Source organism: Anopheles ziemanni, chromosome 2 (assembly GCF_943734765.1).
Source record: "Anopheles ziemanni chromosome 2, idAnoZiCoDA_A2_x.2, whole genome shotgun sequence".
In the NCBI taxonomy this organism is placed as follows: domain Eukaryota; kingdom Metazoa; phylum Arthropoda; class Insecta; order Diptera; family Culicidae; genus Anopheles; species Anopheles ziemanni.
In genome coordinates this window covers 6,659,127-6,671,714 of record NC_080705.1, presented here as the reverse complement: position 1 = coordinate 6,671,714, position 12,588 = coordinate 6,659,127, and the positions used below count along the sequence as shown (strand labels likewise).

Genomic DNA, 12,588 nt, shown 5'->3' with positions numbered 1-12,588 from the left:
GAAAGACAACTTCATCATTATAGGCAAAACTGCGCTAGAAAAAGAAATAAAACAGCGACCCATCAATGAAAATAGCATGATTTCAGCTGCACAACAACGATGGCACGAAAAATTCTTAATATTGAATTTAACATGAGCACCGACCTGTTAAAGTTTCTTCATACTCAGGGACTGCTACTGCCGACGCAGGAGCCACTACTCCCGAAAATATGTGGTTGTTCAAAATTCACAATTTCCCGCTACCATTTTCCCTGTTCCACCCGGCGAACGTAGGGGTTTTCTCCGGAGGGCTCAATATCTAGCAAAGCCGATAGCTTCGAATGAAAAATGATAAAATTAAACCACAAAGCACATCTAAGTTTGATTAATGATACTGTTTGTCGCTCAAAGCGAACCAACGAAACCAGTGCCGTACTGGTTTTATGCTGGAGAGGAGTCAAAAGAAATTTGGGGAAAACACGAGGGATCATGCGAACGACGAAAAGAGTACGGGAAGGACAGATGTGCAATAATTTTCGACGCATAACATTCATACTCATTCAAGACCAGACTCCTGCTTGAAGGAGAACAGTCTCCCGAGTCTGCTCGACGTGGCGCGATGCAGAGGACGTAGAAGAGGGAAAAAAACACACCCCCTAGCCCAGGGAAAGCACCATCGACGAAGCAACGGAAAGCAGTGATGGGAGCGCATAAAATATCATAATCGGATAAACGGACAGTCAACGACCGTCCACCGGCGTCGGTTTATGCATGAAATTATCATATCGTTAGCGTAGCCCGGCCACAACTCTCCTGCGGTCAGTCTGCTGCGGTCATCCCATCCTATCCCCCTTCTCTCCCCGCACGGCACGACCGAACAACTCCTGTTTATCCTGTTAAGGACGCTCAGTACGACCGACTTCGACACTCTGGACGGTGTACTAAAGTGTAGTGAAGTTCAAGCTTGAGATGCTTCAAAGAACGGCCGAATGGATCGAAAGAATATCATAAACGTAGGGTAAAGGAATACTCGCATTCACCAAACAGCACCCTACCCGCAACACCCATCCCCTCTCGGTGCAAGCAACTTAAAAACGATAAGGTTAGGTTCCGTTTGGTCCTTCGCACAATTTGATAAGCGGACACGTAAAGTGTGGTGAAGGGTGGGGGAGGGGGGGGGGGGGGGGCAAAAAATGAGCAATGGCAACATTAGCATTTCGGGCACCATGCCTGCTTTGCATAAACGATGCCTCACTTCTGGGACGTTCGGTGCCTCTTGATGGGACGCCACGTGGAAGACGAAGCCATGCTGGGGCAATGAGGTACGTTTATGTTCGGATTAGATGAGTGCATATTTCGTTGGAATGCTGGCACTGAAGAGATCGTTTTCAGTGGGAATTATTTGCGTAGAGATCATTTGATTACTTCTGTACTTTTCCTTATAGGTTGATTTTAGTTTATTATATCATTAAACCTGTGTTATTTTGTTACTTTTCTGATTAAAAAAACAAAACATGCTATTTTCACCAAAGCAAGCATTATTTAAATGCATAAGATGTTAAACTGACATAACGGATTTGTTTCCATTTTTTAAATGACTCAATTCCTATCTTCTAACCCAAACCAACGGCATCCCATTAGAAGGAATACTTACAGCGGACCAACAAAAAAACACATCTTGTTTTTCTATTCCAACAAGTGCCCGAAAAGCCCATCCCAACCGTAATTCGTTGAGTCCTGCATTAAAATTCAAAGACCCTCACATTCACCTGTGCGTCTTTTCGAGCATCTGGGTTTCGGTTCTGAGGCCACGCAGTGCCCCATTCTTTTGCCTCCATTTTGTGGCCTCTGCTTTATCAGCATCCACGACCAAACACATACACGTTTCCTCTTCCCCGCGATGTTTGCCCTTCTTGTGATGTGGCCCATTTTACCACGCCATGATGATTTAATTTTGTGATAATTTTATGGTGATGATAGCGGAATAAATTGTTGTGCCCAGCAACAAAACGAGGCCACCCGGTTGGAGGTAACCACATTGCGGTGATTCAGTAAACAGAAAAGAAAACTTCAACCATTTCCGGGTTGGCACGGAATAAAACCTCGCCAACGATGGTCAATCGTTCGTGCCGTGCCATGTTTCGTCAGGCAATTACGAGCGGAAAACGAGTCACCTTTACAGAAAATGCACAATACCGCAAGACCCGACTGTTGGTGCGTGGAAAACCTACCGTTCATCCCGACAGTTCTTGCTGTTCTTTTTCCGTAAATTTAAGCTGCCTATTTTGTGTTGCTGGTTTCGCGGGACTCCAACAAGTCGAAGAAAAACTTGATGAAAGCAAAAGCTACAATGCGAAAGAAAAGCTAAATCACTTGAATTCCCATTGGTCGTAACCGCTGCCCAGCTTGAGGAACCTACTGAAAACTCACCTACACCGCATGATAGACATTTGAGGGAACAAATTATGCAAAAACCCATAAATTAACAATACTAACTGTTTGCAAAAACGTATGAAAAAATTTTCAATTTGAATGACGAAAAGAGCAGTGAAATATTTCATATTCAAACTTGTCTAGAGTTTTTCCAATTAAATTTCGAAAACCTTTTGGGAAATTTGATGGAAATAGTTTATAAATCGGTCGTAGGAGTAAAAAGTAATTTTATTACTATGGAAAAATCATTCATTCGCATTTCTTTTGGAAATAAATGGTCAACATTTGACTACGTGCCGCTGTATTTTCCTATCAAATTTTTCAAAAGTCTTGGCCGGTTGTCATTATGTAGACAGTTTTGGCTAGTGGTGGGAAAATCGAATCTCTACTAGGCGCTCAAACCACAATCCATCAAACAGTCGCGCGACGATTTAAACCAATCAATGCTGGTGTGGAAATCGTTTATCCTAAGCTCACATCAAATCACACCTGATAAATCGCGTTTTCCATGATAAAACCATTCCACACTTCCGATGTGAGGTTCATCGTTGCAAAGAGAAGTAACACTGTTTTAGGAAGATTATCAATGGAGGGTCTTATTTTGTTAAAAACTCTGGTAAAAATGTAAATCAAATAAAGTTCTGACTCATTGTCACTCTGTGGGCTAAATGTAATGATAGACCACCTCAGATAATCGACGTTTAAATCCGATTCAAATCCCAAACGAATCAAACCCGATCCGAATCTGTCAAATGGGATTCGAATCTTTGGAATCCGTCTAGGGATTGAATCTTCTGAATCCCGATTCTGACAACACAATACACTAGTTTTGACAGTTTTGACAGAAAGCCGCTGCGTGGACGTTGTCGTGGATGTGCAGCACCACGCCGACAATCGTCGTGTTCGTTTCTTCTTGCGCCTATCCTCCAGAGCAGTTCGCCTAGAAGACCACCGTCACAGTTACGTTCCGAAAGACCGACGAGGCGAAGGTGTTTGTCCAGCCACAACACCAGCATTTGTACGCGTGCCCCGCCGTCCACGTTCGACGACGGCCCACCACTGTTGGTGCGTCGCTTTGTGTCCACAAAATAGAAACCCGAAGTTATTTCGATCGAACAGCAAGCGCAGCAAAACCCAACCTCTCGTGGCGAGAGCAGTGCGAGTGTGCAGTGAAAATAGTCCCGAAATTCCCGACAACCTGCATCCACAATGGGAAGTAAGTATCGCGCCGCGAAAACCATCACGGATATCAATGTTGGCCGACGAAGTGGAACGTGGTATCACAGAATCACTGTGAGAAATGGCTGTGAAAATGTCCCCAAGAATCGGAGGAAATCGCGGGCCCCGAAACGTTGACAACGGTTCTGCTCGCTATCTCGCTCCCACGCATCACTTTACCTTGATGCCGTTTCGCACACACACACGGGCGCCGTGTGTACACGTAGCAAGGGAAAAGTTCCAGGTTGGAACTTTCGCTCCAACACGGCATCAACAATTTCCCGATTGAGGACACAGCAACCTCAAGTGTATATCACTTTACAACCAATAAAGTTTTGCAACTCCTTAGCAATGAACCGCGATGAATAGAAAACAATTTTAACCACTTTTTGGCAACATTTTACTCACCATCCCTACCTTGTTCCGTTTGTTTCTTGTAGTTAAATTCCTGGAAATCATAAAGCCCTTTTGCGGCATCCTGCCCGAAATCGCCAAGCCGGAGCGAAAGATCCAGTTCCGCGAGAAGGTGCTATGGACGGCGATAACCCTGTTCATCTTCCTCGTCTGCTGCCAGATCCCGCTATTCGGTATCATGAGCTCCGATTCGGCCGATCCCTTCTACTGGATCCGTGTCATCCTCGCCTCGAATCGTGGTACGCTGATGGAGCTCGGTATTTCGCCGATCGTGACATCCGGTTTGATCATGCAGCTGCTGGCCGGTGCGAAAATCATCGAGGTCGGTGATACGCCAAAGGATCGTGCCCTGTTTAACGGTGCCCAGAAACTGTTCGGTATGGTCATCACGATCGGCCAGGCTATCGTGTACGTCATGACGGGCATGTACGGTGATCCGGCCGAAATCGGTGCCGGCGTGTGTCTGCTCATCATCATCCAGCTGTTCGTGGCCGGTCTGATCGTGCTGCTGCTGGACGAGCTGCTCCAGAAGGGCTACGGATTGGGAAGCGGTATTTCGCTCTTCATTGCCACCAACATTTGCGAAACTATCGTCTGGAAGGCGTTCTCGCCGGCCACCGTCAACACGGGCCGTGGTACTGAGTTCGAAGGTGCCGTCATTGCCCTGTTCCACCTGTTGGCCACCCGCCAGGATAAGGTGCGCGCCCTCCGCGAAGCCTTCTACCGCCAGAACCTGCCCAACCTGATGAACCTGCTGGCGACGGTGCTCGTGTTTGCGGTGGTCATATACTTCCAGGGCTTCCGGGTGGACCTACCGATCAAGTCGGCCCGCTACCGCGGCCAGTACAGCAGCTACCCGATCAAGCTGTTCTACACCTCCAACATCCCGATCATCCTGCAGTCCGCGCTCGTGTCCAACCTGTACGTCATCTCGCAGATGCTGGCCGTCAAGTTCCACGGAAACTTCCTCATTAACCTGCTCGGCGTGTGGGCCGACGTTGGAGGCGGTGGTCCGGCCCGATCGTACCCGATCGGTGGCCTTTGCTACTACCTCTCGCCACCCGAATCGTTGGGACACATTGTGGCCGATCCGATCCATGCCGTCCTGTACATCGTCTTCATGCTTGGCTCGTGCGCGTTCTTCTCGAAGACGTGGATCGACGTGTCCGGCAGCTCGGCCAAGGACGTTGCCAAGCAGCTCAAGGAGCAGCAGATGGTGATGCGTGGTCATCGCGAAAACTCCATGATCCACGAACTGAACCGCTACATCCCGACGGCGGCCGCCTTCGGAGGGCTCTGCATCGGTGCCCTGTCCGTGCTGGCCGACTTCATGGGTGCGATCGGATCCGGAACCGGTATTCTGCTTGCCGTGACCATCATCTACCAGTACTTCGAAATCTTCGTCAAGGAGCAGTCCGAGATGGGCGGCATGGGCACGTTATTGTTCTAAGGTGCTTCATCCTTCCCCAACCCCCCCTTTCCCCCTCTCCCATCAATCCGATTTGTTTGTTTTTACGTTACTTTTTTCGTTACAATTTTGTAGAATTCTTTTTGCTTTGAGTTCATCCCTTCCATCCCTTTCCCTCAACAAACACACACACACACCACCACACGGGGTGATGGAGGTACACCTGTTCACGATCCTCACGGTTCCCCCGCTTCCACGCGCCCCGTTTGTTCCTGCCCTGCTAGGAAACGAATTAATTTAAGTCCATAAATCTTCTTTAGCGTTTTAGCGTTTAAGAGAGAAATAGAAAGCGAACACTACTCTCCGCTCAAGAAGCTAGAGAGAGTGAAAGAGCGAGCGACTGAGAGGTGTAATAATAATATTTGATAAATAATAACAGAACGGCGTGAATATGTGGAAAAAAAACACCGAGTGTAACAACAGTTTCTTTTTCTTCTTTTCTATCTCCACCGGAGTTTTTACTTCTGTTTTCTAATGATTGATAGGCTGACTATTTTCGTTGATATTTAATTTGTTGTTTATTTCTATCTGTTACTCGGTTTCCGAACACCAGAACTTAACTATCAGAAACTCCACGCAGCTTCGTCTAACATGATTGTGGTGGTACTAATCTCTCCTATTGCCACTTGGGGCACTGTGGGGTTGGTTGTTGGTTTTTCTTCCTTCACAAACGTACGGTAATTGTTTGAAACTTTGGGTCAAAAGTTGGCTTTTAACGAAGGTATAATCAATTAAAGAAAATGAAAAGAGGTCCGAAGTGACCCAATAGAGAAATAAAACAAATTTAACCCCCCTGGATGAACATTTCAAAATTGAAACGTTACTATTTAATGTAGAAATTATTATTTGATCCGTCGTTAGGTAGATAAAAGACCTTCGTTACTCTTCGATTAAATAAGGAAAAAAAGGCAACGAAACACGTGTGTCAGGGACACACGCTAGCTTCAAAACGTACCGGATTGAAGTGACATCCTGATGTGAAAGGGGAGTCCTGGTAACACCCGCATACCTGCCTGCTGGCTACATTTGACCTGGTCGGGGGGAGAATTGTCAAGAAGATTTGGATGGCTTTTTCGTTTTCGTTCCCGTTGCTGAAGAGGAACGAAAATTGAGGAATGGCAAGAGGAAATAAGTAGGAAAGAAAACCAACAAGAAAAACCTACCGATAGGGCCACGATACATTATCATCATGATGAGATTATAGCCGGAGAGCTGATTGAACGGAGAAAACTGTGAAAATAGACGTCAATACCACAAAACCATTCGCACTCTTCTTCTTCTTCTTCTTCGTCTGCGAGGATTTACACCAGTACGGCTGTTGAATCCAGCTTCCTGGGCCTTCGCCAGCTACTCTGGTGATGTAGACCTCTGTGGATTAAGGACCGGCAACTAAGGCCATATGCCCCGATTTTCTGAAAATGCTCCGACCTACGTAAGGCAGGAAGCCCTTTATGGTGAATCTAACTTGATGAGCAGCAATTGATTTTGTTTTGACCGCTCGTTAAATAAGACACGCTCGTTCTGTCATATGGACTGTTGTTTATAATCACGGGTTGAGAATTCACACGACCGTCGTTGGTCGACAGGCTTGCCAGCCATTTCCTGCTGGAAGCACGTCCTATGATCGTAGCCTTATACCGGGCTCACTCGGTGGTTGATGGATGCTTTTGGATTCTTTTCCTTTAAAACGAGATTCTATTAGCTACGATAAAGTCGTAAACTGCTTTCATTTTACATTGCTTCTTGTTCTTCCAGAATTTGATGAATTTATCCAACTTAATGTCCCGATTCTGCTCACGATTAATTGCATATTTACGACAGAAGAAAACCTTATGGGACGCGGTGTCTGGGGTATCACAAAGTTCACAATTTCCGTTAGGAGCACGTTTCATCTTGTGTAGCCAGAAGTTACCATAATCATGTCCTGCTATTAGTCTGTTCAGTGTTTTAATTGCCCTGGTGGAAAGGGACATTCTATAGTGCCACATTTTCCTATCAATACAATTTTGGAAGCGCTGAAATTTCTTTCCTTTTGTAGCACATGCTTCGCGGTACCACTGATTCGCTTCCGAGCGCATTCTGGATTCTAGCCTTTGGATCACATCCTTGAGTCTTATTTTGTTGCATATGGTATTCTGGCTTGTAGTGCCTAGTTTGGCTAGGTGATCGGCCTGTTCATTGCCAGGAATACCGATATGACTTGGGATCCATTGAATTTTCGCGTCTAATTCCAAGCAGGTGTGAGTGATGTTGCTTATGAGTTCATCCATGAAGAGATCTTCACTAGCTTTCAGGAGTATATGACAAGAAGACATACTATCAGTATAAATGATAGGCCCCTTAAGGCTTCTCATCTTGGCGAGGTGTAGTGCCTTGTCAATGGCTAGCAGTTCCACTGTGCATATCGATGTAGCGTTCTTCACTTTGAAGCTGAACTCCTCTTGTCCCGTCGCTCGGTCCTTAATTACAATCCCAATACCACAGCCATGCTCAGTGATGCTTCCATCAGTGAAGATTGATGGACTATCCTCCAGCGTTTGCATCATGGTCCTGCATATCTGTCTTAGGGTTTCTGGGTTCGTACTGTTCTTGCTACCCTCCAACCCTGGGATTGATAGGCTGATTCCCTCCTTTCTAACACCGTTCGTGGCATCGTTGTAGCTGTATTTTGTTACTATATCCAGACTCTCATTGTTATCAACGTATGCCCTGTGTTGTGGCGACGATTTGTTGGATATACTGAGGATTTGGAAGCTGGCGAGTGTTGATCTACTTATTTTCGCATGGGCCAAGGTCTTCGCGAGCTCCTTTGCTACTAAGTACTCGCGTCTAATTTCAAAAGGAATCTCGGAAGCAATTGCCATCAAAGTATTGATCGGTGTGGTTTTGGAGCAACCAGTGACCTTTCTTAGGGATTGGTTAATTACAGTGTTGACAGATGCAATTTTATTTTTGTTTGCTCTACTGGTGCAGGCGATGCCATATTCTAGAGTGCCTCTGATAAGTGCTCTATGAAGTTGCAAGGCCCTTTCCGGATGGACCGAATGACTTTTATTGCATAAGCACTTAACGATGTTCAGTCGCTTACTTGCTTTTTCCTTGAGAGCTTCAATGTGTTCATGGAATTTTAATTTTTGGTCGAACACCACACCCAGAAACTTGTGCTGGGTGTTAATTTGCACCGCTGAGTTGTTTATTCTAATTCTCAAGCCAGGATCGTAATTTGGGAAAACCATCGCACAGCATTTGTCTATGTTGACCACAAGGTTTAGCTCGTCTAGGTGGTCCTTGAGCCTGTTGACCGATGCCTGCAGTTTCGCTGTTACCGCTTGTATCGATTGGCCTGAGTGGATAATGGCAAAATCGTCAGCGAATTGGATTACCTCTCCATTCGGAGAGTGGCATTGGCTTGTGTAAATGTTAAAAAGCGTTGGGGACATGATGTCTCCCTGTGGAAGACCGACGGACACAGTTCTTCTCAGGGTTTTCCCATTGACGCACATTTCGATTGTCCGGTTCTGAAGAAAGGCTCTAATCCATCGCACTGCCTCTGGAGGGATCAAGTAGGCTTGGAGGATTCGGAGTAGCTTGCATATTGCGACACTGTTGTATGCATTTTTAAGGTCAATAAAAATGATACCAGTGATCTTTCTTTTGGCGTTATTTAAGCAAACTTGGTTCACTAGGATGTTGGTGGCCAAAGTAGTCGCGCAGTTTCTCCTGAATCCCACGGAAGTGTCCGGGAAAAAACGGTATTTCTCCATTGTGTCCAATATGATTTTATGCACTTCCGTGTTTGCCGCCTTAATTATGGTGGGGAGTAGCGAAATTGGTCTTAGGTTTCGGACGTCGTTGGGGTCTTTTCCAGGTTTGGGGATGGCCACGATCTTAATTGTCCTCAATACCTTTGGAATCCTGCCCTGTGCCCACATTCTGTTGAGGTCCTTTATGAGCATCAGGGTGGTGTCGTCGTTTAATTGCCTCAGAATCTCATAGCTTATTTTATCGTAGCCTGGCGCGGTGTTCTTTTTTTTTGTGACAATGAGGCGCCATTTCTTCAGGTTCAGGAAATCTCCCGCTCCCGTAGAGTCATGGGCTTGTAAGCTCACATCGGACGTTTTCCTGCCGGTGGGGAAGTTTATTTTTAGAAATTCCTTAGCCATCGCTTCATCGCTCATTATGGGATTCTCCTGGTGGTGACCGGGGCGTCCCTTCACCCTGTTGACAATTTTCCATAAGGCATGGGGTTTGGTTTGCGGGGTGACGTCATCCACTGCTTTCCCTAGGCTGTCATCTTTGCCCTTCTTTTTCAAAAATCTAAATCTAGCAGTTTGTTTTTTTAGGTTTATGTGGTTAAGCAAGGTCTTATGTCTGTTGTATTTTCGTCGGGCTTCATTTTTTTCCTCCCAAGCCCGGTTAGTCTCATCGTTCCACCAGGCTTTGGCCACGTACTTGGAGGTACGACGATTTCCTTTTATTATTCCCGTGACATCCTTGCAGATAAGGCTGATGGCAGCGTCCTGGTTGTAAGACAGTTGACCCACCTCGCTCAGGATTTTGCTCTTTTTATAGGTGACCCACTTTTTCCTATGCACAGCCAGCTGGGTTTCAATCGTAATTGCCCTGTGATCGCTCGTGCCGATGTGTAAATCCTCCACCCTTCTGGTGGTATAGGGCAGGATGTCGCACGAACACGCCATCACGTCGATTGCCGTATTCCGTTGGCTGGTGTTGGTAGGGATGTATGTGGCCTCCTTGTTGGTCACTATGGCAAGGTCATGTTCGTCCATACACTCGAGTAGTTGCCTTCCTCTACTATCTGTAGGCTGGTCGCCCCAATAGCTATGATGTGCGTTAAAATCACCTGTAATGATGATCTTTCGGTGCTGGCTCAGATTGGAGCACAGCTCTTCCATCACAGCTTTAAAAACTGCTAGCGGAGTTTTGGGAGTGACATAGGATGAGGAGATCACCAGATTTAACTTTGGTAAGCACACGGCTGTGGTCTGCACATAACACGACATCGCATGGCTGGTGATTCTGCTTGCCTCGAGGCTTTTGTGTACCGCAATGGCAGTACCGCCGTAACCGTCCTCCCTATCATCCCGAAATAATTGGAAGCAGTTTAATCTAACATTGGCGTCTTTCTTTAACCACGTTTCTTGAATGCAAAATATGTCAATGTTCTCGTCTGTTGCAATTCTTTCCAGCTCGCCTACGTTGTTTCGCAGACTCTGCACGTTACATTGTAGGATTTTTATTTTCCTCTCTTTACCATCCATCACTTGCATGGGAATGGTGCAGAGCGAACCGAAAAGCTTGGTTTCCATAATTAATTATTTTTTATACTTTAAATTTCATAGTCACTCGAAAAATTTTACCCGCTCGGCAGCGGATAATGATCTCAGAGCCATTTTTACTCCGTCCTTGTTTTGTATGATAAGTTCCTCTATTTGCGTTGGTGTGTCTTCCGACACGTCCATGCCCTTTGTGTTTGTCTTTTCGTTAGTTGATGAGGATTCCCCCTCATCGCAGCGTTCGGTAGTATCGGTGTTTATTTGAATTTTGTCTGTCTGAATGTCGATTTTTTTTGGTTGGGTCACCTGCTCAGGCAGGCTGACCATTTCTTCTTTATAGTTTTTAGTAATCCTTTTCGTGTTTGTTTCGTTTCGTGTTGTGCCCTTTGTCGCTTGGGCGAAGCTTTGGTCTGTAGTAGTGAAAATCCTTGGGACAGTGGGGCACTGCATCCTGCGAATTTTTCTTGCTTCAGCGTAAGTAACGCGGTCCAAGGTTTTAATCTTTTGTATCTCTACCTCGTCGAGGTATGTTGGACACTCTTTGTTGAGAGTGTGGTGGTTGCCTGAGCATGACACGCATTTAATAAAGGGACACTCACCTTCGTGTTCCGGCATACTACAGTTTGCGCACACGCGGTCGCCTCTACACCATTTCTTGGTGTGCCCAATTTTTAAACAAGTGGAGCACCGCATGGGTTTGGGGATATAGACGTCCACGAGGACGGGGTACAAGCCGAAATCGACGGACCGGGGGATTACCGTTGTCTGGAAGGTAATAATCGCCGTTCTAGTGTTAACGATCTCATCACCTGCTTTTCTTTTCATAATGACAACCTCGGACACTTTTTGTTCCTTCAAGCCGGCGAGGATTTCTCCCTCCGACATGAATTCTATGTCCGGGCATCGTATAACTCCCTTGCACGTGTTCAAAGTGGGGTGGTCAATCACCTTTACGGCTATGCCACATGGCTCGGGGATCTTCTTGATTGTCTTAGCTTTCTGTGCTAGCTTCTCGTTTTTTGTTCTTATTAAAAGCTTGCCATCCCTGAGCCTAGTGACATGCTCCGGTTTGCCTCCCATTGCATTCTCGAGGACCTTGTTCAGTAGAAAGGGATTTACCCGGCTTAAATCACGTCCGTCGGTAATCGATTCCATGACCAAAAATTTTTCTTCAGCCGTGATGCTGGTTGCTACTTTTGGCGCTGCATTTCTGTTTTTTTTTCGTTTCGGTTCAATCGTGTCGCTCAATGCTCCAAAATAATTGCTGAGGGGTATCCCCCCTCCAGGGTCATTGACCCCCATCCTCGCTAGCTTGCACTACTTTAAAACTTCCTTTTTTTTCCTTCTTGCTTCAAAAAAGGTAAAAGGGATTGAGAAAGTCACTGAACTATAAAACTTATCACTCTTTTCAACGTCCAGGCAAAAAGTCACCAACTGACAAATCAAAAAACACGTGTGAATCCGTCAGAAACCAACTGTCGAATGACCATTCGCACTCAACAAATGTAAAGTCAGTATAGAATTTTCTCATCAGAATAAAAACATCCACAGTTATTTGAATTTCACTGAATTATGAAGAGAACCTTACGAAAGAAAAATAATAATGATAATAAATTCCATCACTTTGTTCATTCACTTTATATATTTTATATCATTATTTCACTCTTCTAATATATTACAGTGGCATCCAATTGAAAATGCGACATCGTTCATCATCGGATGTGGTGTCTGTTTCTGATGCTCTGCTAAACTTAATAGTGCAAAAAGTACATACTTTTC

General features: G+C 45.6%; 1 protein-coding gene across 1 annotated transcript; it reads left to right on the top strand.

Annotated features, from left to right (window-relative positions):
- The first annotated feature begins 3,343 nt into the window (after positions 1 to 3,343).
- LOC131282450 (protein transport protein Sec61 subunit alpha) lies at positions 3,344 to 5,904 on the top strand. Its single transcript, XM_058311923.1, has 2 exons — positions 3,344 to 3,628; positions 4,071 to 5,904. The coding sequence occupies exons 1-2, from the start codon at positions 3,622 to 3,624 to the stop codon at positions 5,492 to 5,494; spliced, it is 1,431 nt and encodes a 476-aa protein (XP_058167906.1). The 5' UTR covers positions 3,344 to 3,621; the 3' UTR covers positions 5,495 to 5,904.
- The last annotated feature ends 6,684 nt before the right edge of the window (positions 5,905 to 12,588 follow it).